Source organism: Lissotriton helveticus, chromosome 3_1 (assembly GCF_964261635.1).
Source record: "Lissotriton helveticus chromosome 3_1, aLisHel1.1, whole genome shotgun sequence".
In the NCBI taxonomy this organism is placed as follows: domain Eukaryota; kingdom Metazoa; phylum Chordata; class Amphibia; order Caudata; family Salamandridae; genus Lissotriton; species Lissotriton helveticus.
In genome coordinates, this window is record NC_136061.1 from 128,173,532 (window position 1) to 128,200,925 (window position 27,394).

General features: G+C 47.5%; 1 protein-coding gene across 1 annotated transcript in view; it reads right to left on the reverse strand.

Annotated features, from left to right (window-relative positions):
- ORAI2 (ORAI calcium release-activated calcium modulator 2) overlaps positions 1 to 27,394 on the reverse strand; it is a 142,746-nt gene that overhangs the window by 86,476 nt on the left and 28,876 nt on the right. The window contains exon 2 of the mRNA XM_078679372.1: positions 23,196 to 23,428. Within this exon, the coding sequence (XP_078535498.1) occupies positions 23,196 to 23,420 (225 nt within the window). The 5' untranslated portion in view covers positions 23,421 to 23,428. The remainder of the gene's footprint in view (positions 1 to 23,195; positions 23,429 to 27,394) is intronic.

Below are 27,394 nucleotides of genomic sequence, written 5' to 3' on the forward strand. Positions count from 1 at the left end.
CATTCACAGCATATATCTGGTTATTACGGTGGACACTCCGTACCTCTCTTAATAACTTTAGTTTACTTGTAGTACGTCATTCATGTGTGGGTGTATCACTGTGTTCACTCAATATTAAGCAAAGCACCTAAAGTCATCTCATCTGTCATTAAATACGTCCCATGTGAAGTGATAGATAATCAAATTAGTTAGCTTCTTCAGTTTCCTTTTCTAGTACTCATTTGCACTGTAGGGTGAAAGGTAAATTAATTAAGCAGTAGCCCTTGTAACAGAGTATTCTCAGTGCCACCCGTAATAGAAAAGTAATAGCTTCACCACCTGCATGTACTGGACCGGTACAGTAACGCAAGTCTGTCTCCATCATCATGGTGTGCAACTTTTTTTCTCGGGTGCAACTTCACTGTGCTGTGTCCATGTCATTCTGCCGGCTTGCATAAGATAACGTACCCATTTCCCTAAACAAGAGAGAAGAAGAAGAATAAGACTGGTGTACTGTCATAGTCGACTGTAATGGAAGTCCATAGTGGTCGTAGAATTAGTTCATTAAACTACCACTACTGTTAGAGCAAGGATGCAGAAGTGGGAGGGTTACATAGATACTGTCCTCAATAGTTATGTACTGTGCTTTCAATTTGCTACTTGTACTCTGTGACCCAACTTTCGGCTCAATCACTTTGTGTTATTAATAAGGAGCATTGGTTACAGACTATGTCTTTCTTTCTTCATATAGTTGCTCCTTCTTCCAAAACAACAACAAGGAGGGAGCAGGCTAGATTGGCCCGGCAACGGAGGCTGGAGGCCACAGTCGCCGAGTATCGGCGGCTGGTGGCCCTGGAGGAGGAGGAGGACACGCAGTCGAGCGGGGCAACATCTTCGACTGCATCCTCCTCCGTGACTAAACCAGCGGGACCGAGCCGGGCTAAGAAAGCCGACCGCCACCGCCAAGCACCGGAAACACCAGCTGCCCCCCACAGGAGCTGCAAGGAACGCCAACACCGCCTCCGAGTCCGCATGTCCAACCTGGAGCAGGAGGTCCTGAGGTATAAGACCTTGGTTAAGGGCCTCCGCTCCGAGCTTGCCACCCTCCGCAAGGAGTATGATGCCCATGCCGCATCATGCACCAGCACCAGCACCCTCCAGTAGTGGAGTGTCCCTTGCCCTTTTTTTATAGACTTTTGGGGGGTGGGATTTGGGAGTTGGGATCGTTTTGGGACGTTTCAGAGACAATCGTTGGGGTTAGGGTGGGTGAGGGAGATTATTTTGTTAGGGATAAATAAATATATTTTTCAACTACTTTATCTGACCATACCTGTTTTTTACTGCTTTTCAGTCTGGTGGGTGGGGGGCGGGGGTGTAACAGTAACTTTGTTTTCCTGAACAGTCGTAGGACTTTAGTAGTACAACCGTCAAACTCTTGTCTACTCCGAAATAATACTCCATTATACTACCTCCCACCAAACGCTTATCTTACCTGTAATTTGTGTTAGAAATTAGGGCTAGGCCCAGGGCTGGCTCCAGGTGAAATGGGGATTAACGTTGTCATTCCTGGGCGGGTGACATTTCCTCATTGCGGTGTTACTAGTGGTGTGACACAGTGGCAGTTGCATGCCTATGGAAAAAAAGAAAACGAAACCTTGTTTGTACTCCTTACTGTAGCATTACAACGGTTACGGTACGATCGAGAAAATAGCAGGTGACAGTACACTAGAACAGTGCCATAATGTAGCCTAACAAATGGTAAAGTATTGCAAGTATAACTAGTACTTGCGTTGAATTTATTTGACATTGGCTACTACTACTAGAAGATATAGTACTGAAGCTGAGTAAGTCTAGAAGATATCCTCGTATTCCTTCACCAGCCTGTTGCTGCTATCACCTTATCCTCCCCAGCAAGTGTGTGGAATTATTGATGTCATTTTAGTCAGACATCAAGCAAAACAACACAGCCCGGGGGAAGAGGGTTAGGGTTTGTAAAATGGATGGGAATGGGGGTTTCTTTTTGGGTAGGTTTTGTTGAGAGAAGAAAAAAAAAGCAGAGCATGGACAAACAATAATTGAAGATACAGAGTTTACAGACAATCTTTGGTTACAAAGTAAAGGTAAGCACATGCAGTCACACTCATAGAATAAAAGACAACAATGGATACTGTATCTGTATTGCGTATGTTGTTGGAGTTGTCCTGTTGAAATTGGTAAGTAAGTTGCATGCAGCAAACAATTCCTCTTATTGGCGGCACTCCTCCATTCCAGCTGACGCTTCGTCCATCAATGTGGTGGTGACCACTGACAGAAGAGACACCCTGTCCACTGCCTGCCTGGCGGATGTTGACTGAAACCCGGCCTGTAATTATTGAACGGAAAACAGGAAGTGCTATTACAATACCACTGATAAATAAATAAAAGGTATGTACGCTGTGTGGTTCAAAAAGTCACACTTTGATGATGCCTAGCAGAAAAATGGTTACAAAACGTACTTTGAAAGTAACAGTAGACCCAAATACAGACCGTGGATTGTATTCAAACCACTTGCCTGCAAGCAAAAGTATCCATAGCCAGCATCGCTCCAACAGTGCTCTACAACAACAGAACCGCGTTGCAATAGAACCCCCCTAAACACATGCAATCCTGCTGCTAGGGCTAACCCTAACGAACCCTAACTTACAAAGTGCCAAAACTGGTGTTTCCTTATGGATTTTGTCCAACTAACTTCTAGCCGGTATTAGACCTTCCCAGGAATGCCCCAGGCAAGACCCGCCAACCCACCCGCAAAAAAACACCCGACACAACACCACCAAACAGCGAAAAAGCTAAATCTCATACTTACAATGTCTCTCGGCCTTCGGTCCAAACGCGGCGCTGTGCAGCTAGGTCGTCATCATCATCAATCATCATAACTCCTGTTTTCCACCACGGATTTCCTGAAAAGCAAATGCAATCAAGATTAGACTGTCGCAGCAGTGCTTCGACAGAGACCCCGGCCGCAACCCACCCACGAACAGCAGGAAGCCCCCCAAAATGCTACATTGAGCAAGATGTCTGAAGAAATGGCAAAAAAAAGGCTGTTCCTTATGGATTTTGTCCAAAACACTTGTATCCGGTATTAGACCTTCCCAGGAAAGCCCCAGGCAAGACCCGCCGGCGCCAACCCACCCGCAAAAAAACACGCGACACAACACCACCAAACAGCGAAAAAGCTAAATCTCATACTTACAATGTCTCTCGGCCTTCGGTCCAAACGCGGCGCTGTGCAGCTAGGTCGTCATCATCATCAATCATCATAACTCCTGTTTTCCACCACGGATTTCCTGAAAAGCAAATGCAATCAAGATTAGACTGTCGCAGCAGTGCTTCGACAGAGACCCCGGCCGCAACCCACCCACGAACAGCAGGAAGCCCCCCAAAATGCTACATTGAGCAAGATGTCTGAAGAAATGGCAAAAAAAAGGCTGTTCCTTATGGATTTTGTCCAAAACACTTGTATCCGGTATTAGACCTTCCCAGGAATGCCCCAGGCAAGACCCGCCGGCGCCAACCCACCCGCAAAAAAACACCCGACAACACCCCCAAACAGCGAAAAAGCTAAATCTCATACTTACAATATCTCTCGGCCTTCGGTCCAAAGTAACGCGCTGTGCAGCTAGGTCATCATCAATCATCATAACTCCTGTTTTCCACCACGGATTTCCTGAAAAGCAAATGCAATCAAGATTAGACTGTCGCAGCAGTGCTTCGACAGACACCAAAAATTACACACAAACCCCCGGAACCCCGCCAAAGAGCACCTCAAAGGCAAGCAAGTCAGCAAAAACGGCAAGAAATTTTCACCTCATATTTGGTCCAAAACACTTTTGTCCATTATTAGAGCTTCACAGCAATGGGCCCAAAACCGTCAACTCACCCGCAAAGAAGTACAACACCCCCACAAGTGCTGAGTCTTTCTTCATTGTGCGTAATCCAGCACTCTGCTTGGAGGGAAATCGCAGTCTGGAGGAGGAGGATAGAGGAGCATGTTCTTCAGAACTTGTGAACCTGAGGAATGTAGACTGCGGCACCTTCAAATCAATAAGCAAACAAGTGAAGACAGTACTGATGATGGTCTTCTTTTTGGGATTAGGTGATTAAAGTTTGAATTAAATTAACTGTGCAAAACAAAGAAAGAGAGACACAAAGCACACAGGAATAAAACTGAATAAGGACGAAAAAGAAAGTTCTTGATTGATTGTCTCATTTTCAGGGCTCGGTGTCAGGGAATAAGAACAAGATTTCGTCATCATACTCTGCGAATTCAGGCTGGATGAGGTCAGTGGCACCGAACAGAGAAAAAATCCCCTCATCTACGTTGCTGTCCTCATCGTCTTCATGTGGCGTGCTTTCTCGCACTTTGTAATCTGGTGGTATGAGGTGCTGATTCATCTTGATCATTGTCAGCCGCTCCACATTTTTGGGCGATAGGCGGCTCCGTTTGGCAGTTACAATGCCACCAGCAGCACTGAAAACACGTTCAGAAGACACACTTGCGAGTGGGCAAGACAAATAGTTTATAGCCAGGTTGTAGAGCTGTGGCCACAATTGTTTTTTGCCATGCCAATACTGCAATGGCTCCTCATTAAGAAAGACCACTGTTGAGTCATTCAGATAGTCCTGCACCATCGACTCAAGGTCATCAACTGTTCCTCCACTTTGCTTACTTTTTGCTGTGCCTGTGACATTTTTTAGAGAACCATACCCCATCAAACTTAGCCAATCCTCCTCCCCAGCCACTGTTAGTGTTGTCATTGTGTGTGGTGCAGATGATCCAGTTGCCGGTGTCTTTAACGGCTGAGAGGTCACTTGTGCCCCAGCCACAGGTGCAGAAGTGGATTCTTGTGACTGCGGATGGCCTGCTGATGCTGATGCTGATGTACTGGCTTCTCCTTCAATAACCTGCCGTTCTTTTTCAAACCTCTTGGCTGACCAGGCTAACCAATGTTTGTACTTTTGAACATCTGCATCAGCGAAAGGAAAGAATGCGTTGTCTGCCAGCGCCTTTTTGTAGCGTGGATCCAGAATAGTAGCACAAATGTAATGCTGATCTGAGTTGATGTTTTTAAGACGTTCATCACCACGTAGGCGATGTAATAATTTCTCAGACAAAATGAAATGGTTTTTTTTTTTTTCATCTTTTTCAAACTCAGAAGAAACCGCCATCAGTTGGTGCTCCAGTATGCACAACAATGGGATAGCTTTTCCCAAATTACAGTCCTCCTGGCTGACTGCACGCGTGAAGAACTCAAAAGGACGAAGCATGTCTGTCAGGCTTTTAACTATGGCCCATTGCGCCTTACTCATCCGCAGGTCCTCCTTCTGAGATGTAGCCTCTGTCAAGAAATAGTGATCGAGTACCGTATACTGCTCATGCAGACGCTCAAGCATGTAGAAGGTTGAGTTCCAACGTGTTGCCACCTCCTGGATGAGTGCTTTCACTGGCATTCCACGTTGAAGTAGCAGTCTCCGCAGATGCTTCCGGGCCTTAAAAGAATGGCTGAAATGGTTGCACATTTTGCGGCAGGTGGCCATTACCTCGAACGCTGGACTCTCTTTATCACTCAAGAATTTTTGAACTACCAGGTTGATACAGTGCGCCAAACACGGCACTCTAACATGGTGACCCTGTGACATGGCCTTAACTACATTGGCGCCATTATCCGTGGAAACATAACCAATCTTGCGTTTTAGGGGGGATAGCATTGACAACACCTTTTTGTCAAACTCTTCCAAAAGGTTTTCTGCTGTGTGACTTTTCTCCAAGGCAAACATGGCTAGTGTTGCATGTTTCCGAGCAGCTTTGAAAACTTGGTCCGGGTCAACACCTGCGTTTAGCTTTGCTATAACACCTGAAAAAGAGACCCAGTGTGCAGTGATGCACATGTAATCATCGCCTGGGCCACTGGTCCACATGTCTGTTGTCAGATGTATTGTGTGAACAGCACTCTTCTGCAAAGCTGCCCCAATCGCCTGCAGCACATCTTCATGTAGTGCTGGAACCGCAACTCTGGCAAAATAGAACCGGCTCGGAACCTTCCATTTAGGGCAGAGCGTTGCAACTAATTCAAGAAAACCTACCGCTTCTACAAAAGAAAAAGGTAGAAGGTCCACAGCTAGCATTTTAGCCAGCTTAGTGTTATACAGACGCGTCAGTGGGTGGTTGCGTTCATATGGCACGTCTGAAGTAAGCATTGTTCTAATGTTGCCCTGGACCAAGCATTTACGGGCTGATAATGACTTCGTTGACCCAATTTTGCTCGCTGGTGAACTTTTGTGCGTTGGTGTCTCACTCGCTCCAACACTCTTAGTGTGCCTCACATTGGGTGTGCTGCTGACAGGGGTACTGGGTGTAAGGGAAGTGTTTGACACGTCTTCTTCCTGCTCGTCATCATCAGATGAAACATCAACGTTTCCTTGAATTTGGCCTTTCTTGATCGCATCTAGGTGCGCAAACCATTTGACAGTGTGCTGTCTCCTAAGATGACCTCTCTGGCCTCCGGTACCATAGTTGGTACCTGGCTTACCACGACTAACTGCTTGCTTACAAATGGTACAAATGGCAAACTTTGGATTTTTTGGACAAACAGTAAAGAAGTCCCAAACGGGGGACTTGAAGTGTCTGTGGGACATGGAGGAGGCGGCGATACTGGTGGTGGTGGTCATGAAGCTAATGCCAGATGAAGTGGAGGATCTGGATTGCCCAACTTTTGTACGTTTTGCACTTTCACCGCCACTAATTAAGGTCGAGGTTGACGGAGGTCTCTTCTTGCCAGAAAGAAATATGGAAGCGGGACGAGTTGGTGTACTACTTAACTCCAATGATTGTGGTGTTTCCACTGCCTCCTCATCGACAACATCATCATCATCATCACGCTCAGCAGCTCTTCGGGCTAGGGTCAAAATGTCTGTTTGCTGCATGCCCGCTGGGGCTGCAGTGACCTTTATGATGACTGGGTCGTCGTTGGCAGAGTCTTCATCAGCAGCAGTATCCGCCACTTCTTGTTGAGCCTCATCACACTCCATAAGTCTGAGACTTTGGACGAGCTTCCTTTTACGCTTAAGTACCTTTGTTGGATCATGGTGTGCCTCACTCTCAGACGGCTGTGGTGCTGGTTCCCAAGTTTGATCCGTATCATCAGAAGGAGGTGTGCTTGAAGAGGATGTAGACACCACCCTTGATCTCTTCCTTGCTAGGGTTGTGGAAGACAATGAAGGATCATCAGGAGGAGTGGCTTCCTCAAATGATACCTCGCCTTGATTGTCGATTTCCTGATGTGCCCCTACTTCGGGAGGAACAACTATTGTGGGCACTTGTTGTGACCCTCCATGCACCTCTGCATGCGCATCTCCTTGCGCTGCCTCTCCTTCCACATGTACTTGGGCTTGTACTTGCACATGTGATTGTTGTTGCCGCTGTGGTTGTTCAACACTCGTCAGATGAGCTACAACAACCTGTGTTGATTGAGGGACATTGCTGCTGCTTTCTTGCGATGAGCCAACATCACTGGTCGATGGTGATTGAAGAAGTATACTGGCTGCCTCTGCAGCACTCAAGGGCTTGGACTTAAGTTGGCGTGGTGGTGGTGGTGGCACTGAGCCCAATGGAGCGGGGGTGCTGCTGCCAGCTTGGTCCCCAGCAGATCCCGCTGCAGCTGCTGCAGGCATACTTTTTTTTTTACTCACAAAAAAAGGGGCGGGCGGCACACCAGTGTCCTTGGTAACTTGCTTCTTCTGCTCCTTACTGGCACCTTTCTTGCTAGAGGAGCTACGGGTTACTTTTTTTGGGGCCATCTTCTTCAGAGCAGGTCAGCAGGCAGCAGTTGCACGAGTTGCAGAGGGTTCTGTGTCCAGACGTGACGTCGCGTGACGTTATGCTGCACACACCGCTGCAGGACTTCTTCCTGGCACTGGTGGTTCTATTGAGTCTTCTTGTGCACCTAAAAGCAATGGAAGACAGAGGAACATCAGTTCAGTTATACACCCCAAAAAATCGACAAAACACAGAAAAATGAGCACAATCCCATGCCATCCATGATGTTTACATTGAAGACACCCCACAGAAAGACTAGGGACATGCAAGTATGCAACACTCACTACCCCTGGGCATAAGGGATGAAAAGTAGGCAAAATAAGTGCAGGCCTCAGACACTGCCTCTCCTCAAAATGGCCCCCTTACACCCCAAGCACATGTTGCTGCCTGTACCAGCCAGCACTCAAGATGGCCACCACCACCACCCACATGGCCAGTCCACATCAACAGTACACCCCCAAAAAACAGAAAAACAGCCAGAAATCACCACAATCCAATGCCATCCATGATGTTTACATCAAAAAGAGTGAGACAACACCACAGGCACACTCAGTCCATGCACCACCACCACCCCTGGGCAAGCAAAAGGCCACACCAGCAGCCCCCCAAAAACGACAAAAAACAATAAAATAAGCACAATCCCAGCCCATCCATGGCCTCAATTATGTTTAAATTCAAGAAGACACCCCACAGAAAGACTAGGCCCATGCAACACTCACCACCCCTGGGCAAAGGGCCACACCAGCAGGCCCAAAAAAACGACAAAAAACAATAAAATCTGCACAATCCCAGCCCATCCATGGCCTCAATGGTGTTTAAATTCAAGAAGACACCCCTCAGAAACACTAGGCCCATGCAACACTCACTACCCCTGGGCATAAGGGATGAAAAGTAGGCAAAATAAGTGCAGGCCTCAGACACTGCCTCTCCTCAAAATGGCCCCCTTACACCCCAAGCACATGTTGCTGCCTGTACCAGCCAGCACTCAAGATGGCCACCACCACCACCCACATGGCCAGTCCACATCAACAGTACACCCCCAAAAAACAGAAAAACAGCCAGAAATCACCACAATCCAATGCCATCCATGATGTTTACATCAAAAAGAGTGAGACAACACCACAGGCACACTCAGTCCATGCACCACCACCACCCCTGGGCAAGCAAAAGGCCACACCAGCAGCCCCCCAAAAACGACAAAAAACAATAAAATAAGCACAATCCCAGCCCATCCATGGCCTCAATTATGTTTAAATTCAAGAAGACACCCCACAGAAAGACTAGGCCCATGCAACACTCACCACCCCTGGGCAAAGGGCCACACCAGCAGGCCCAAAAAAACGACAAAAAACAATAAAATCTGCACAATCCCAGCCCATCCATGGCCTCAATGGTGTTTAAATTCAAGAAGACACCCCACAGAAAGACTAGGCCCATGCAACACTCACCACCCCTGGGCAAAGGGCCACACCAGCAGGCCCAAAAAAACGACAAAAAACAATAAAATCTGCACAATCCCAGCCCATCCATGGCCTCAATGGTGTTTAAATTCAAGAAGACACCCCTCAGAAACACTAGGCACATGCAACACTCACTACCCCTGGGCATAAGGGATGAAAAGTAGGCAAAATAAGTGCAGGCCTCAGACACTGCCTCTCCTCAAAATGGCCCCCTTACACCCCAAGCACATGTTGCCTGTACCAGCCAGCACTCAAGATGGCCACCACCACCACCCACATGGCCAGTCCACATCAACAGTACACCCCCAAAAAACAGAAAAACAGCCAGAAATCACCACAATCCAATGCCATCCATGATGTTTACATCAAAGAGAGTGAGACAACACCACAGGCACACTCAGTCCATGCACCACCACCACCCCATGGCAAGCAAAAGGCCACACCAGCAGCCCCCCAAAAACGACAAAAAACAATAAAATAAGCACAATCCCAGCCCATCCATGGCCTCAATTATGTTTAAATTCAAGAAGACACCCCACAGAAACACTAGGCCCATGCAACACTCACTACCCCTGGGCATAAGGGATGAAAAGTAGGCAAAATAAGTGCAGGCCTCAGACACTGCCTCTCCTCAAAATGGCCCCCTTACACCCCAAGCACATGTTGCCTGTACCAGCCAGCACTCAAGATGGCCACCACCACCACCCACATGGCCAGTCCACATCAACAGTACACCCCCAAAAAACAGAAAAACAGCCAGAAATCACCACAATCCAATGCCATCCATGATGTTTACATCAAAGAGAGTGAGACAACACCACAGGCACACTCAGTCCATGCACCACCACCACCCCTGGGCAAGCAAAAGGCCACACCAGCAGCCCCCCAAAAACGACAAAAAACAATAAAATAAGCACAATCCCAGCCCATCCATGGCCTCAATTATGTTTAAATTCAAGAAGACACCCCACAGAAACACTAGGCCCATGCAACACTCACTACCCCTGGGCATAAGGGATGAAAAGTAGGCAAAATAAGTGCAGGCCTCAGACACTGCCTCTCCTCAAAATGGCCCCCTTACACCCCAAGCACATGTTGCCTGTACCAGCCAGCACTCAAGATGGCCACCACCACCACCCACATGGCCAGACCACATCAACAGTACACCCCCAAAAAACAGAAAAACAGCCAGAAATCACCACAATCCAATGCCATCCATGATGTTTACATCAAAGAGAGTGAGACAACACCACAGGCACACTCAGTCCATGCACCACCACCACCCCTGGGCAAGCAAAAGGCCACACCAGCAGCCCCCCAAAAACGACAAAAAACAATAAAATAAGCACAATCCCAGCCCATCCATGGCCTCAATTATGTTTAAATTCAAGAAGACACCCCACAGAAAGACTAGGCCCATGCAACACTCACCACCCCTGGGCAAAGGGCCACACCAGCAGGCCCAAAAAAACGACAAAAAACAATAAAATCTGCACAATCCCAGCCCATCCATGGCCTCAATGGTGTTTAAATTCAACAAAACAGTTGTATCATGCACCCATAACCAACCCTGGTCCTACTGGATACTGTGGCTACCCACAATATAATTTATTTAATTTTCTGAAAAAGTTCCAAAATTGTACTTGCAGCAACTGTAATGCCCCAAACAAACTTACTTGTGAAAGTTGATTTCTAATCCAAAAGTGATCCAAAGACAGTCAAAAAGGCCTCAAATCCAAATATCCAGCAGCACCCACAAAAAGTAATCCTTCCAGCTCCAGATCCAAATGAAAGTGACCAGGAGATGGACAAAGCACTGGGAGGAGCCTGCTGGACAGGAACAGGAAGTTGGAGACTGTGGGGCACTTCCTTCCTCCCCCCCCCCCCAAAATGGACTCCTTGCAAAAAAAAAGGCCATGCAAATGTCAACCTGAGGAGTGATTCTGATAAAAATCATAATTTTCTGAAGGTTTATCCTGTTTGCTGTTGATTTTCTTGTGCGAAATTGCAAAATCTCTATTTCGCAAGTGCGAGATTGTTCCTTTCCGCCGCAACTACATGTTCGCAATTGCGAACTCTCGCGAGGTGTGCTGTGCAAGGTGGCAAGCCGCGAGTACGTATTCGCGGGCGACAAACTCCCGCGGGAACACGCAGCAAGATCTAAAATGGCGCGTCACTCGCAAAGAAAAACAACTCGGCAAACGCTAAAATGACGGAAAGTGAACGCCGTGCACCACGCCGCGCGCCGCAACCAAGCAAAAAATCCGCCGCGAGCGGATTCACGGATTTTCGACAAATTCGCGAGCGTTCGCGGATTGCGGATTTGCCGAAAATCCGAAAAATCCGCGAGCGGAGCGGATTTTACGCCCATGCTTACTACTACTCTAGGATTGCCCATTTCTTCAAATAATATTACAACCTTTTTTACATAACAGTAATACTCTATCTAACTCTAGCTTAAAACTTCAATCTTATAAGACCATATGCCAGTTATATTATACGCCGCTTCACTTCTTTAAATGGTCAGGGAACAATGTACTACCTGAACGCACAAAATGCCCTAAATGCGATCTATTAGCAGCAGATATTGTACATATAATTTTTTCATGCCCTGCTTTACAAACATTATGGGAGGAAATAGAGAAAGTGCTGAAACAGCATAAATTGTATTTTGGTAAAATTACCGCCGAGATGTTACTTTTGGGAACACAACCTAACTCTGCTACTTATAAGGACCTAATGTTTATTTTAATCTCTTGTGCAAGATTGATAATTGCTAGGGCTTGGATCTCTGATAAACCACCAGTGGTAACCGAATGGTGGCTACTGGTAAATGAAATATATGACATGGAACTATCAACTGCTAAAATTCGAGGGATTCGCTCTCTGAAGAAAGTTGATAAAATCTGGGGTAACTTGTTCCCTATTTAGGATCTTGAACAGTTTCTGATTTTTTTCCTTTTTGATAAATTTTTCAATGAGTCTATGTATCATAAATCTCCTCTTTATTTTAGTATTTTTTTGTAAAAATGTATTTTCTTTGAAATGTGATTTTGCTTGTGATGCCAATAAAAATTTGAGAAAAAAAAAAAAAAGCAATAGCTGAAGTGCAGCTCTGCTTCTTGGAACATCTACCCAATAAGATGTGCTGTTTGCTGTGACAAAAGCATGAATACTAGTCAAGAGTAAAACTGTTAACATTTAAACTGACTCACATTATGCTTTGCAGTTCTTATTTGTGGCCAGCTGTGGAAGTATCACAGATTCATAACAGAAACAGGGCGCCTTATTAAAAATGGTCCTTTATTAAGGATCTTGTTAAAAGAAATACTATTGTACACTAGGATAGCGGTAATAAAATGTGAAGCATACACAGGAGCTAATACTAAGTTAGCCAAAGATGATGACATTGCTGACACAGCATTAAATGAAAATATGTTACAGCCAGTGCAGATGGAACTAATGAATAAAGCATTCCAAAAATACAGCTCATTCAGAGACAATTGTTGTAAGCTAATGTAAAGGAAGAACAATGGTCTCCAACAACAGACATAGAGGGAGGATTGATGATGGATGTGAGCTGAATAATGAAGAGAGTATGGGCCTACCAGGATGAGATGCCTGTGTCCTCAAGCGGTATGTTCCTTTCCCTTACAAGACTGGAGCAGGGACCCTCTGATATTGCACAAGAGAGGATGAATGCGCAGATGCATGTTGCTTCCCAGTGAATGGATTTAAATATTTGCTGGAGTGGGTGGATATGTTTTCAAAATGAATGGAGGTGTATCCAACAGGGAAGAATGATGCAGCTACTGGGGCGCAGTACTTCAGTAAAGCCATCTCTCCAAGGCTAGGGACACACCAGGGCATAAATAGTGATAAAAAGGAAATCACTTAGTGCCGACATTTATGCTGAAGAGGTTGGTTTTGGGAATAAAGTATAACATGCATACCCCAGACCACCCTCCAACTTTAGGCCAGGAGGAGTAAATTAACTCCAAAATAAAAATAAAGAAATTAATTATTAGTAAAAGCAACTGATGGAACATTCCTGAAAGGGCCTGGTGCTCTGAATTTAGGACTGCCTGCAATGTGGCAAGGACTTCTAAAGTGATTATGGATACATGGTCATTGCAAGAAAAATAAAAGCTGTTTCTTTTAGTTTTAGGTGGACTGGACCACAGACGGTGAACACACGCCATGAATGGATTGAGGGGAGAAGATGCAAGGCAGCGCCCCAGCGCCTGAGAGGACGGTACCAGAAAGTGATGACCATCTGTCACCAGAGGACCTGAGCAACACAGCAGTCAAGAAGAGGACAGACCAGACCATTTCCACGATCCATGAGGGCCCATCATAAAGTGTCAGAGGGACACAACATCTACATCTACTGATGCTGTTGAGTGAAGTACACATGATGGTCTGCACCTGCAGAACAATAGACTGAAGAGGACAACGCAGGGCAGGTCCGTGACACTGCCCCTGAACAAGACTGTGGACCAGGAAGAGAAGCAGACGACCGCTTACTGCGTGCCTTTCAACTACTGACACTTGCAAAAAAGGTGCCCAGGAACTGAGTTAGTAGTGTTACTGTAGCACTATGCATTGCACAGAGACAATATTTGTTGGACACTTACTGCTGGTATCACAACAGCCTGCTGATATAATATTGATATCATCAAGATGTATCAATGTGACAATATATGCATTTTATGCAACGACTGTGTAATGCCATCCAAAGATATGTAACTAATGTTTCCTACATATATAGACATATATATATATTTTGGTTTTACACTAATGTTGGATAGGTATATCCAAAAGGGGGGATTGTTACAAAATATATATGAATATCCATATAAATTCATTTGCATGTACTTCCAAAGAGTTCATGATTATATAAGATCACATTAACATGAGGCCTGGAGCTCAAAATGGCTTCCTATCTGACCTTGACTGGACAAGCTTCAACAAGCTATTCTGTACACCCTTACAGGTCACCTTGCTTGTCTTGACTACATGATATGCAAATGTTACACAGTGCAGAGCCTGCCTTTCTGGTCTGCCCATATCTGGCTGTTTTGCATGGTGCAGACATTGCACATCCATGTCAGCCATATTTGGCTTGGTGCCTTATTCTAAGTTCCGCTGACATGGCATTGAATACAGTATATAATACCTAGAAACTTGTCACTCTGGGAAGAAGCGGTCTGAGAGCCCCTAAGGTGGCAGATCTGACTTCTTCCTTGCTGATTAGCAATGATGCATGATTTTGGTACCATTTAATAAAGTTCACTTTGTTTCTGAGCAGCCTGCTATGTCTGGTGAGTTTCATTCATGATATGCTCCTGGGAGGGTGCCAGTATTTCCCTATCAGAAACCAGCAAAGAAATGTTCGTGTGTTTAGCCGGTTTATGCTGAATAAAGGACTCCTCTGTGAAGTTGGGGCCTGCCTGTCTTTGTGTGCACCTTTGCTTGTGGATAACCTTTGGATGATGTTAACCGGCCGGTCCAGGTCAGAAAGGCAGCACCACCACAAAAGTTTGCGGACTGTGGCTCTTGACATAGCAGGAACGGAGTCTCCTGCTGAAATGTTCCACACAGCACTTCACCGAAGAAGTAAGTCAAAGCCTGATTCCAGGATTCAAAGAGCTTTATTTGAAAAAAATATACTTGGCAGCGCTATGAATCCTGGGGAGCATCCCCTTCTGGTTCCCTGCATGTGAGAGAGCAAGCATTGCTCCCCCGTGCGCTTCCGCCTGCGCAGTCCCCCCTCCTCCATTGCATATTTGGCCATGAATTGGGTCCCCAGAGCTGAAAATGGGCCTGGGAGTGGGGGGCCGTGTGCCCCCCTCCCCCTTTTGAAATAAAGCCAGACACTGGGGAATAGGGATGGGGTCCCTGGGACTGAAATCCAGGGACCCCATCCCCCAGCCACAGCCCAGGGATGGGGTCCCTGGGACTAAAATCGGCCTATGGATTGGAGCCACACGCCCCCAAAATATAAATATGTGTTCCCAATAGGGGGGCTTTAAAAAGCAAGCACTTGTTTTTTTGTTTGTCTATTTTGCACCGGATTTGTGCAACCTCAGCAAATTTGCAAAAACCTTTGAAAAAACACTTTTGGCCCCAAGTGTTTTTTCAACGGTTTTTGCAAAATCCCCACCACCACCATGCGTACCCCACCACTAGGACTAAGGGGTCAGGGCACTCCTACCCTGCCCCCTTGTCTCTTTTTTTTTTTAAATGTAGGACTCTGGACTGAGTCTCAAGTCCTAAAATGGCTGCCACCACTTCCTGGTTGAGGTGGTGGCAACCAATCAGATCTCAGTTTGAGATCTGTTGAGATCCACGGATCCTTCGCATTCCTAGATATACAACATTCTTTAGCATTAATTGCTCAAACACTACTAAACAGACTTACACCAAAAAACAAAAAACACTCTTTCTTGACTTAGCCAAATTTGATGTAAATCCGGTCAGCGGTTTAGGCTGTAGCTGTGTATAAGGTTCCTATGGGAAAATGGATAGGGAAAACGTGTTTTGGGACCCTACTTTATCTCAGTCCCTGCTTGACAGGTCATCCCAAACCTTTCCATGCTCAAGCTAGGCAAAAAAAGAGCACTTGTTTGGAAAGTTTAGTGTAGATTTGTCAAACAGTGCCAACGTTATTAGCAGCACAAAAAATGCATTTCCTATGGGGAAACACGATCCGAACTATAACGACCCATTACCGCCCCATGGATATAGATAGATAAATAGTTGATTAGTGGCTATTTAGAGATAGTGCATCTGCTGTCTGCAGAGGGCCACTGGCTTTAAATTGAGCATGCAGCTGTAGAAAGACTAGAAGACTAGAATTCCAGTGAAGCAAAACTATAATAACTTGGAGGACAGGGTGCAGGTACTAAACAAGAGATAATGGAAGTTACATACAAATGTATTGCAGATCACAGCATCATGGAAGTGCAGGGCAGAAAGAGGAAGAGTTAGGAATGTAAATATGTGTTGAACATGAGTGTTTCTATTTACAAACAGGAATGTTGTTGAATTTTGAGAGCTTAAGGAGTAAAACAGCTTTGTGCATGCATGGCTAGCTATTTTTCACAAAGTATATAAAACCATTACAGGATGGGCACCGTGAATCTACATGTTTCTGCACAAACAGGCGGCCATCTTTGAATAGTGTTTATTATACGTTAATAAAAATGAATCAACCAATGTAAAGCAAATAGCACAGCAGTCAAATACATAACAATTGGATTTGCTAACGTTTAAGCACTACATCAGGAGAAAACAAGGAACACAACCTTTGCCTTGGAGTTAGGATCACATACAGGTCAGATGATTCTCTTCTTGTCCTGACCAAGCCCCTGTTTGAGTTGCAAAGCTGATTCAGATGTCAATTCCTTTCTGGACTGCGGGAGGGTGGGGAGGTGGACTATCTTCCCAGTTTCCTCTCTCTGGCCACCCCCTTTCTCTTGCTAGAGGCGCTTGCGTGGCAGGGAGAGGTTGGGCTTGGCCAAGCTGCGGATCTGTGAGTTTGGGACAGCGTGGATCAGAGCAGCTGCTGGGGAACAGCTTGAGGGACAAAACAGATTTGCGTTGTCCAACGTTCTGGCTAGGATTTAAGAATGTAATGGGCAGTGTGGTCCTGTCGGAGGATAAAGCACTGTTGAAATGACACCCCAGGGTCAACAGTTTCTTAAAAGAGATAAAACATGGGAACTTCGAGCATGAGTGCAGGGAAGAAGTGTCTGCACCAAGGAGGAAGCAGAAGAGGAAGGAAAAGACAAGTGAGTTCTGGGAGCAGTACTGATCTTGATCAGGGTGTTATTCAAGATTCAAGGATGAGAAAGCTTGCTTTTTGGTAATTTTCACAACCTCTTCCCTCCTACTGTGGCCTTGTCTGTCTGAGAGGGCTAGTTTCTCTGCCAGGTAATGGAATGTTGGTTCTGAAGGCCTTGTATGTGATGCAGCTGGTCCTGGACTTTGATGGGGCCTGAAGGGGGATCCAATGAAGTTTTTTCACAGTGGAGTGTTGTGGTCTAAATTCTTCTGGCCGTTGATTAAATAGATCACAGCTTACAGGATGCCTTACAGCAATGTCAATTTGGGGAGGCTGTTGACAAGAGTGTTGCCTCCATCCATGTGTGAGGAAACAAATGCTTGAACAGTTGATCTTATATTGGTTTCTGGTAATTAAGGTGTCACTCTTTCCAGAGGTAGACCACGTACAATACCGTCTTGGTTTTCTTAGCGATGCAGCCCTTAGAATAGATGTGTTCTGAGAAAAATTCATACCACAGCATCACTTTGTACAGCCACCTTAACTGGTATCCTCATTCTAGTGGACGGCACTTGTCATGTTGTATGTTGTACTAGGCCCTGTGTTCATAAGGCATGACAGAAGTATGGCGATGCTGTGACCTGCAGCCAAATCTTCCAGCATCCCAAGCTTAGATTGAAAATCATAATAGGACAGAAAAACCCAGTGGCGGGTTCCTCGTAGGGCCTCACCCTCCTGTTTTTATTGGTTCACGTGCCCCCACTTTACTTAACCAATATATACTTTTGTTTTATTAATTTTTATTTTTTAGACACGAGTGCGCAGAATGGCTTTATTACAGCCAGCTGTAGTGGGCGAACGTGGAGAGGAAGGGCGTGACCGGGAGCTTGAGGATTGACAGGCTCCTTAAGGTGAAGTGTGCATGGCGGGTTAGACTGGTGCCTTGCTCTGTCCAGCCCGACATGCGCACTTAAACCCTTCCCAACCAGTGCGTAGTGTAGGAGCTTGGGGATTGCTGCCACAGCCCCCAAGGAGCATTTGCAGCGCCTGACTCTCTGAATTCCATGTCTGTCTCGAAGCAAACCCTGGGTTGTCCCTGTACCCTGACTGGGCCCCAGGCTGCCGTGACTGGTGTGTCTACTTGGCAGCACTCTATGGCTCGATGCACTCAATGGCTGGGTCAGCAGGAGTCAAAGGCAGCTCCCGCACATTCCCAGGGAATGCCCTGCAAAGGCAGGTAGATCTGGGAGGCTCCCAGCGGATTTTCTCTTAATTTGCGGGATTAATGTCCCGGAGCCTCCTTCTGTGTGGCTAACCCGTTCACCTCCATTACCCACGCCGTCCTGCATTCCGTCCGAACGGACCCATGTCCGTCCGGCAGGTAGAGCCCGTTGTGTAATGCCCAGCACAAGTCAGCATTCTAGTGCTGAGCCTGTAACTACACTGAACACCCACCCACCACTGATGTCACTGGTCAGGTGACACAGCATGAATAAAAGAGGCCGAGCCCACGTGCTCTGGGCCAGTTGCACCATACCTCCAGTGTGTCCTGCGTCTGTGTGTGAGTGCTTGCCAGCATGAGGGCCTAGGGCCCATCACAGTCCTTTACATTGGCGACGAGGCGGTAACGCTAGCCACTCGTGCCACGGCTGAAGAACCTCGGGGGGAAAAAGGAAAGGGGAGCTGCCAGCAGTGAAGGCACACCCCCACAAGGAAGCGCCGGCCGCCGAGAGGCCCACGAGGCGTGTGACGAGCCCCGGGGCCAGAGAAGGAAAAGAGGTGACCGGGAGCCGACCCTGCACCTCCCGTGCCCAGCGTGTGTGCCCCCCTGCCTGGGGTGTAGTGAGAGCCGTGCGGAGCCCACCCGCATCGACTGCCATCGAGGCGGACCAGAATGCCCCACAGATTCGGCAACCAACGCGGAGACACCCGCGACGACGTGAATGGCCCGTAGGCCGGAGGTGAGCCCTGGCGATAGACTGCCTGGGGGGCCGCGTGAGCCTGAAGCGACCCCCATGACTGAACAATAGAGCGGAGCCCACCCGCGGCCTGCCTGCTGCGTCCCCCGCCGCGTGTGTCAAGTGCGGCGGCGAGGGAATAAACTGTACGTGAAAGCAGGACCAGCGGAGCCCACCCGCGGCCTGCCTATAGTGCCTCCTGTCCCCGGCAGCCCCGCAGTGGGACACTGAATACAAGCGGAGCCGACCCGCATTGAGCCAGAGTAGAGGCGGCCTAGCAGGAGCGTACCCCCGCAATGGGAGAGCAGTCCGCCCAAACCGAAGGTGAGCAGCCGGAGAGGAAGACTGACGCATGAGCAAGCGGCCGGTCTGCATCCACGCCGACCGCCGCTGCTGAGTGCCAGGAGCGAGAGAAGCAACTAAGTGTTCCACGTTTGCCCCCGTGCAGCGTGTGACCCAGAAAGACGGCTGCGGGCAGGGCGGACACAGGAGTGGCAGGGTAGCGTATGCCCGACATCAGGAACTGCAGCGGAGCCCACCCGCGCAGCAACAGATGAGTGCCCACCTCGCAGCAAGAGGAGCAGTGCCAGCCATTTTCCCCCACCGCGCAGCGTGTGAATGAGAGGCAGCTGCGGGCGAGGGTAACGAGGAGAGAGACTGCACTGCCTTTCCCCTCTACTCCTTCAGAACAGGGAAGCACAGCACCGGCAGCTCCCTCAGCAGCGGTTTCCCCAACGGGAAGGAAATAGCCTGACCGGCACCAGCAACCCTGATCCTGGTTTTAACACCCCCAAGCACCAACAGCATATGGGGTGCGAATCACAGCCCAGGCGATTGTAGGCAACAAAGGCAAAACGTCAAGAAGGTGTCCGGGCGTATAAAATAGAAATTAAATGCCTACCATATGTGGAGTGCGGGCGCAGCCGAGGTAGAAGAAGAGGAAGCAAGCAGGCCTGGTGGGGGGTCGCGTAAGTGAGGCCCTCGGGGCAAGAAGAAACCACCGAGTGACAGAGTACAGAGCTGACGGTGGTTTAGAAGATGTGCAACACTGGCACCTAGTGGCTGATCGCGGAACTGCACCTGCAATCCACAATAAACTGCAACGAGCATTGCACAAAGCAAGAAATCCCAGCACAGTGATTGCAAACCCATTGTCACAGCACAGTGACCCAGGACACCCACACAGCAGTACAAGACTGACACCGCAACGCCACGCAAGTCAACAACACAGTACCTGCAGAGGGCAGCTCCACAAGCGTGTTGGTGAGGAGAGCCAGCAACGCCAGAAGCGCGGGACGCGCCAAAAGAAACCCAAGAAACACTGCAGGACAGCACACAGGTGTGCCAGAGAGAGACAGGGACGTCTCCTCATCGCCAGGAGGAAGTCAGAGGAAAAGCCACGAGCCATCTAGAAGCCTGAGAAGATAAAAGGCACCAGCACTGCGACGCCAGAAGCGCAGGTACTCTCCAGAAAGCGCAAGGAAGACGCCAGGAGACAGCGCAGGAACGCGCCAGGAAGCACGGAACGCGCCAGAAGCACAAAAGAGCGCGAAGGAAACCCCAAGGACGCACCAGGAAGTGCGAAAGCGCATGACGCAACTGCGCAGCAGTGCAGACAGCACTAGCCCAAAGCAGCAAGTCACAAGGAAGACACTGAGAAGGAAAGAAATTGGTTGCGCAGACAACCCGCAGTGGTGAGGATCCAACGCAGAAGCAACATGTCCACTCAGCCTGGTCACCAAGCATGAAGACGGCCAGCCAGATGGCCACACCAGGAAGTCGACCAGCCAGATGGTCGCACCGAGAAGCCTACCTGTCAGTGATCGGCAGAGGGGAACAGCATGAGGTCCAAAGAAGTTCAGACAAGGCGCGGTCCGAGGACATGGACCCATGAACTTCAACCCCATAATTAATGAAAGCGACAGAAAGAGGAAGTGAAGGTCGCGACGCTAATCCTGGAAAGTGAGTGACAAGAAGACGGTGTCCTAGGACTAGGACAAGACCAGGACGACAAGTGCAGAGTGCGCGCGCTGCATGGGGAAGCCTGGCAAGAGAAGATGAAGAAAAGGGGACCAGGGTACGTCGCGAGAAGAGGAGAAGAGAAGAAGAAAGATCGGAGTGACACGCCGCCACCGAGGAAAGGAAGAAAGGAGAAATCAGAGTGGCACGCAGCCACTTCAAGAAGAAGGAAGAAAGAACAGAGTGGCCACCGCCACTAAAAAGAAAAGAAGGGAGAAATCGGAATGGCACGCTGCAACTGCAAGAAGCCGCCCCTGCGGAAAGAAGCAAGGTAACAGGCACTGGAACACCTGAGTGCAATGGAAGAAAAGCCTGGCAAGAGCACCGGCAGCGCAGAACAAGGACAACCACCTACGAGCCATTCATCCACATGGCGATCACAGAAGAGAGCAAGCTAGACTGTTGGCGACATCTACCTCTGGGGTTTGAGCGGAAGATTGGATGGCGAGACTACTCAGGCCTCCGGAAGTTGAGGACCTGACCACCTCGCACCAGCCTGTGGCAAACCAGAATCAGCGGCCTCGAGGGACTCTGGTGGCAGCAAGTCCCGCACGGGAGACAGGTCTACAGATGCACGTCTGCAGGACCCAGGGGGATGAAAGCCTCGCGAGCGATGAGAAGAGTCGACAACTCAACCTTCAGGTGGAACTAGGACACGACGGTGAGGCTCGTGGAGCGCCCTGCTCACGGCCCGAAGGCTGTGGTAGAGCAACACGACCGAAAACACCAGTCCAGTGGAAGCCTGGCAAAGAGGTCCTCCCGGATATCTGGTGAGAGAGGAATACCGGAGAGAGGGGCATCCTAGTGAGAGGGATGTGTGCACCTACTCTATTCACCTGCCAAGAGTCAACACTAAAGCCTGCCCGGAAAACATCACGAAGCCAGAAGAGAGAACACAACCAGAAGACTGTTGACACCTGTGTCATCCATTTATTTCTCATCACCAATGGAGCGAAGCAAAGGCAGGGCTGAGAACAGCGAACAGGCAGCACAGACAAAGAATGAACCCGCCGAACAACTGCGAACCGTGCCACCGGGAACTATTAGTCCTGAACACAAGAACTATACTGCCTGTGGCTTGCAAGCAGCCAAAGAGACTCATTTTGAAAGCGCAAGTCCAATGTTATTTTCTGTGTTTTCTTTCCCCCACAGGTTTTGGACTTTTTCTGTTTGGTTTAATTTTTAACCAATTTGGGAAGGGATGTAATGCCCAGCACAAGTCAGCATTCTAGTGCTGAGCCTGTAACTACACTGAACACCCACCCACCACTGATGTCACTGGTCAGGTGACACAGCATGAATAAAAGAGGCCGAGCCCACGTGCTCTGGGCCAGTTGCACCATACCTCCAGTGTGTCCTGCGTCTGTGTGTGAGTGCTTGCCAGCATGAGGGCCTAGGGCCCGTCACAGTCCTTTACACGTTGATCTGCCCCAAACTTCCGAAAAGACCTGTAGCACTGGCAAGTGCAGCTCACTTCGCATCTGGAGGGGGGATGTGCAGTCGCAGCCGGCATGACTCGTGGGTGGGGGGGGTCGTGCGGGGGTTCGCAGGTTTATAAAAACAAAAAACTTACCTTACCGGGTCCTGCACCACCTCTGCTGCCTCTGGCCGGGTCCCGCGTTTTCCTACTCTTCTGCCTCCGGGAACAGGAAGCAGGCAGCCTCCCTCCCCTAACCTAAGCCTGCGTTGTGATTGGTGGGGACGGCGCCCATGGGGGAGCCTATGGGGAGGGAGAGAGCGCATGACTGCTTTGGTCGGCAACAGTCAAAGCCCAAAGGATTGGGCAAGCCACTCCTCCCTGACCCGCCCACCCCCACCAGGCATACCCTTCTGCTTTCTCACAGTGGTCATTTTACCATTTTATGTTTCTGCTTCCTCCACTGTGAGAAAGCAGTGGGTCAATGCTTTTCCGCCGTAATGGAGGAGCCGCCCCTGCTTCATGCTCAGCTGCAACTCTGAGTAATTTAACATTACGTTAGGTATCAACTTGTTTAGTGGCGAAGACAGTTTTTTCACTGAGTCCTATTATGGCCAGAAAACTTTAGATGTAATCATTAATTTGGGGTATCATGCAAAGAAGGTCAAATGTACAATGTAGAATTGGTCAGACCTTCCAAATTGACATTTAAACTCACCATTGCAAAGCCAGAGAGCAAAGCCGATGTCCGGCTGGAGGCCTTCAGCTTGGCACGGCTGAGGTAGAGCTTCCTCCAGGAGAGAGCCTGAACCGAGTGATGATTGGAAGTCACCAGCTCCAGGTAGCTGCGTCGGACCCAGTCGCGATAATCCATGCCTTTGCTTTGGTGCTCAGCGCTGGCAGGCGTGGATGAGCCACCTGGGACATTCAACTCGCTGCTCATGGTTTATGCTATGGGACGACAAAAGGTGAAACGTTAGCCAGTCTGCAAAGGGACCAAAACATCACACCGTGAGGGAGAACTTATGGTAACTGTATAGGTTCAGTGGCAATATGTCTGAGCCCCACAAGGAAATTAGGGAATATGAGCAATTTTTGCAGTGTTGAAAGTCGCCCCCAAATCTCACTAAAATTGACTTAAACATTATGGGAGATAAACAATTTTGCTCCTGAACTACATCCCCACCTCCTAAATATATTAGTTGCGCCTAACTGATGCTCAGCCAGGAGAAGGTCAGTGGATGTAGCAGGCTACTTTGCAAGTGCTTGAGGACAAGGATAGGAAACAGAGCAACCCTTCAACTTGCAGAGTGAGTGGAGACTACTCTCACCGCACTTAACCAGAAGCACCAAGGGGCAGATTTATAAGCCCTTTGTGCCACTTTTACGTCACCTTTCCCATGTTAAAAATGATGCAAAAGTGGCGCAAGGGGCTTGTAAATCTGCCACCACGTTTCATGTGTGTCTGAGAGTGGTGCCCCAGGAAATGTTTGATTGTCATAAACAGGCGCATTATTTCTATGATGTTTAGCAGTATTACCTAACTTGGAAAGTGATATTAATGCAAATACGATGATATTGCATTAATGAAAAAAAAGAATGGGCTAAATATACAGTAATTCAATTGCCAAACATTTTTCAGATTGTTCAACCACTTTAAATTAGGCACCAGGAATAAGGGCCAGATGTACTAAGACTGGATTCATAAAAAGCGGTAAACAACGTTTACAACGAAACTTTTACCACGCACTACCATTACAACGCAGGCATTACAACGCAAACCATTACAACGCATTGCGCTGGGGGGCGCTCTAGGATAGGGAATAGGTTAATTTACTATCCAATAACCTTCCATACTATCCACGGGGACTGGAGTTGGAATAGTAAATTAAACTATTCACTATCCAACACCCAAAAGCGCTATGCGTTGTAATGGTATGCGATGTAAAACCCGCGTTGTAAAGGTATGCGTGGTAAAAGTATGCGTTGTAACGTCATACATCCATAAAAAGCAATTTTATTTTGCCGACTGACCTATGTACTAAAAGATCCGTTTGCAAAATAGGGAATCACAAAGGTTTGTAGACCGTCCTGTCTAATTAATATTAAGCAGGTCTCAATTTGCAATACCCTGCAATTGGCTATAGTGACAGGGATGGTGGCCTGAAATGGACAGCAGACCACCATCCCTGTGATTGCATTTCCAAATGGAAAACTTTTTTTTTAACCAGCCCGATTTCCTTAATGGAAGTGGGCTGCTTAAAAAAAAGTTTTCCATTTTGAAAAACTTCAGTGAGAGTTGGCAGAGATCTCTTAGACCGCTGCCTACTCCTCGAAAGTTGCCACCCACATTTCCAAAGGTCATGGGGTTCAAAGAGGACCACTTTCCCCCTAGGAATCAGTTACCACCCCAACTTGGAAGTCGGCAACTGATCAATGGTTTGCGGATGCAAATTACGGCTCCAAACCATTGATATATATTTTACAGATTTCCAATTTTAAAGGAACTGCCAAAACACACCTCTTTCAAGTACCGAATCAGTGATCAATTCTGAACCCATTTTGGGAAAAGCTTTCCAAATCACAAAACTGGTTTTGTAAGTAAGCAAATATGGTTGCAGATCCTGGAAGTTAGCGATTCGCAGGGTGTGCAACCGCTAAATCGCTTAATACACTTGGCCATAATTTAACTATTCTCAGGTGGAGAATGACAACGGGGATATTCTTGGTGATCAAGGTGCCCTTCAAGTGTTTCCCACCCAGAGATTCTGTGAGTGAAAGGCCACTGGTGGTTCTGTGCACATAAAGTTAAGGACAGACTAGGCTATTAGATTCTACTTTGCACCAGGAAATATTTGTTGTGTATTTGAAATCCATGTACAGACATTTGCAAATATATTTGCCTAGATTTGGCTACCAGTGCCTGTGTGGGGAACATACTTTGTTTTTGCAGATCAGCAGCTTACTCGCTGTTTTTACTAACGCCCAAGATAAAAAGTCGCTGGTTGGTTATTATCCATGTATTGGCAACATTGAGAAGCGCCTTGAGGTGATTTCGTTTTTAAAGCTACGCTACAGTTCTGTTCAGCATACCATTCAAAACCAGAAGACTGAAAAGTAGAAGATAATGCAATGTAAAGAGGTAGGATAGAAGGGTGGCTTTATCACGGAGGCTGGATAAAGCTGCTCACTGTTAGGAATGATGCATAACATCAGCCGCGGTCGGTAGTGGGTGTACCTGCAGGGCGGTGACGTGGGGAGGGGGAGGGGCAGGGTGAGGGGGTAGTAATCCATGGATTACGGAGCTTTACAGGTAAGTAAACATATAAATAATTTAAACAAATTTCATTGCACGCACTGCATTGCATTTGTGGATGCAGTGACGCAACGAAACTCGTTTTATTTATTTATATGTTTACTTACCTGTAAAGCTCCGTAATCCATAGATTACTACCCTCCACCCTGCCCCTTTCCCTCCCCACGTCACCTTCCTGCAGGTACACCTACTACCGACCGCAGCTGCATAACATACTAGTGGTGCTTCCGTACACCCAGGGTCCAATGACTGGAGAGTTTTTATTTTCTGTGTACTTTTATGGTTGCTCGCAGCCGAATAAAGATGACATGATAATGATGACTGGGGAGTCTTAGGAGCTTGTAAGAACTGCATTAATACACTGGGGAAAGGAGGCTTAAACAGTGGCCAGGTAATCTTAAAGGTAGACCAATAATACCTCAACTCTCTGGTTATTTGCGGCACGCCCGCAGCCAGAACACCATCAAACTGCACACGAAGATGTGTAACAAGAAAGAACAAGGCAGCAGGCCTTTTCCATGGATACGCCCAGGATCTGGACAACATCCCATCCCATCCATCAAATCCGCCTAAGTGCTGCTTCAACTAAGGAAAGAACTGAAGACTCGCCTCTTTAAAGAACACTACATCACAATGTATTAACCATCCACAGCCCAGCTCTCTCTCCTATCACTCGTTGACTTTATGCTGGACTTTGACACTGTACAGCGCTCCTCTGCTTTATGGCTTGGTTTGCACCATAAGAAAACATATATATACATTCATCTATACATACATACTGGAGCACAGCTACTGCATTCCTATTTATACGTCCTTGAATGGAGCACCGGAAGAACAGGGTAGATGGGGAAAACCCCACTTAGAGGGCTGTTTTTAAAATTTGGAACACCCTCAATTGGGATTGATCAGCTACTGGAGGGAGTTCAGCGATGAAGAGAAAATAACTGATGGAGTCTGGAGATAGAGTTCAAACACTCTTATGAAGGTGTTAGGGGCTACTGAGGGGACTTGGGCAAGGTGTAACTTGAAAGAATGAATTAAGGAAATATTTTAAAATGTGATAATGTATTGCTCGGGAAGAGGAGGGACGAGATACCCAAATTGCTTACGACGATGTTTCGTTGATGAGAAGGTAGCCAACCCCAGAATTGGTAAATATATATTTATATGATGATAACTTGGTCCAGGCAACCTACGAGATTAACATAGTTTGGGTAATTTGAGTGTAACTGGAAATCTTTCAAATGATGTGTAGTGGGGAACAAAAATTAGGGAACAATGGAAAGGGAAGGAAAAACATCTTACTGCTTCACCACAAAGCGCAGCGAGCTATGCTCCAAAACGGCACCAGATTAACACCACCACAATCACAACAGGTATGTAAACAATAAAATAGTTTAAGTGAAAGGTCTCAGAGGCTGAATTACGGCTACACAGGAGACTTGAGACTATGGAAAAAAAAGTACTCAACCAAGAAAAATAAACTTGCAGGCAAGGAGGCTTTATTCACTATTACAGTCGAGAAGACAGACACATGGAGCTGGCAGAACAACCTTTGAGAGACTGGACTCCCGGAATCAGCAAAAGGTCAAGTAACAATT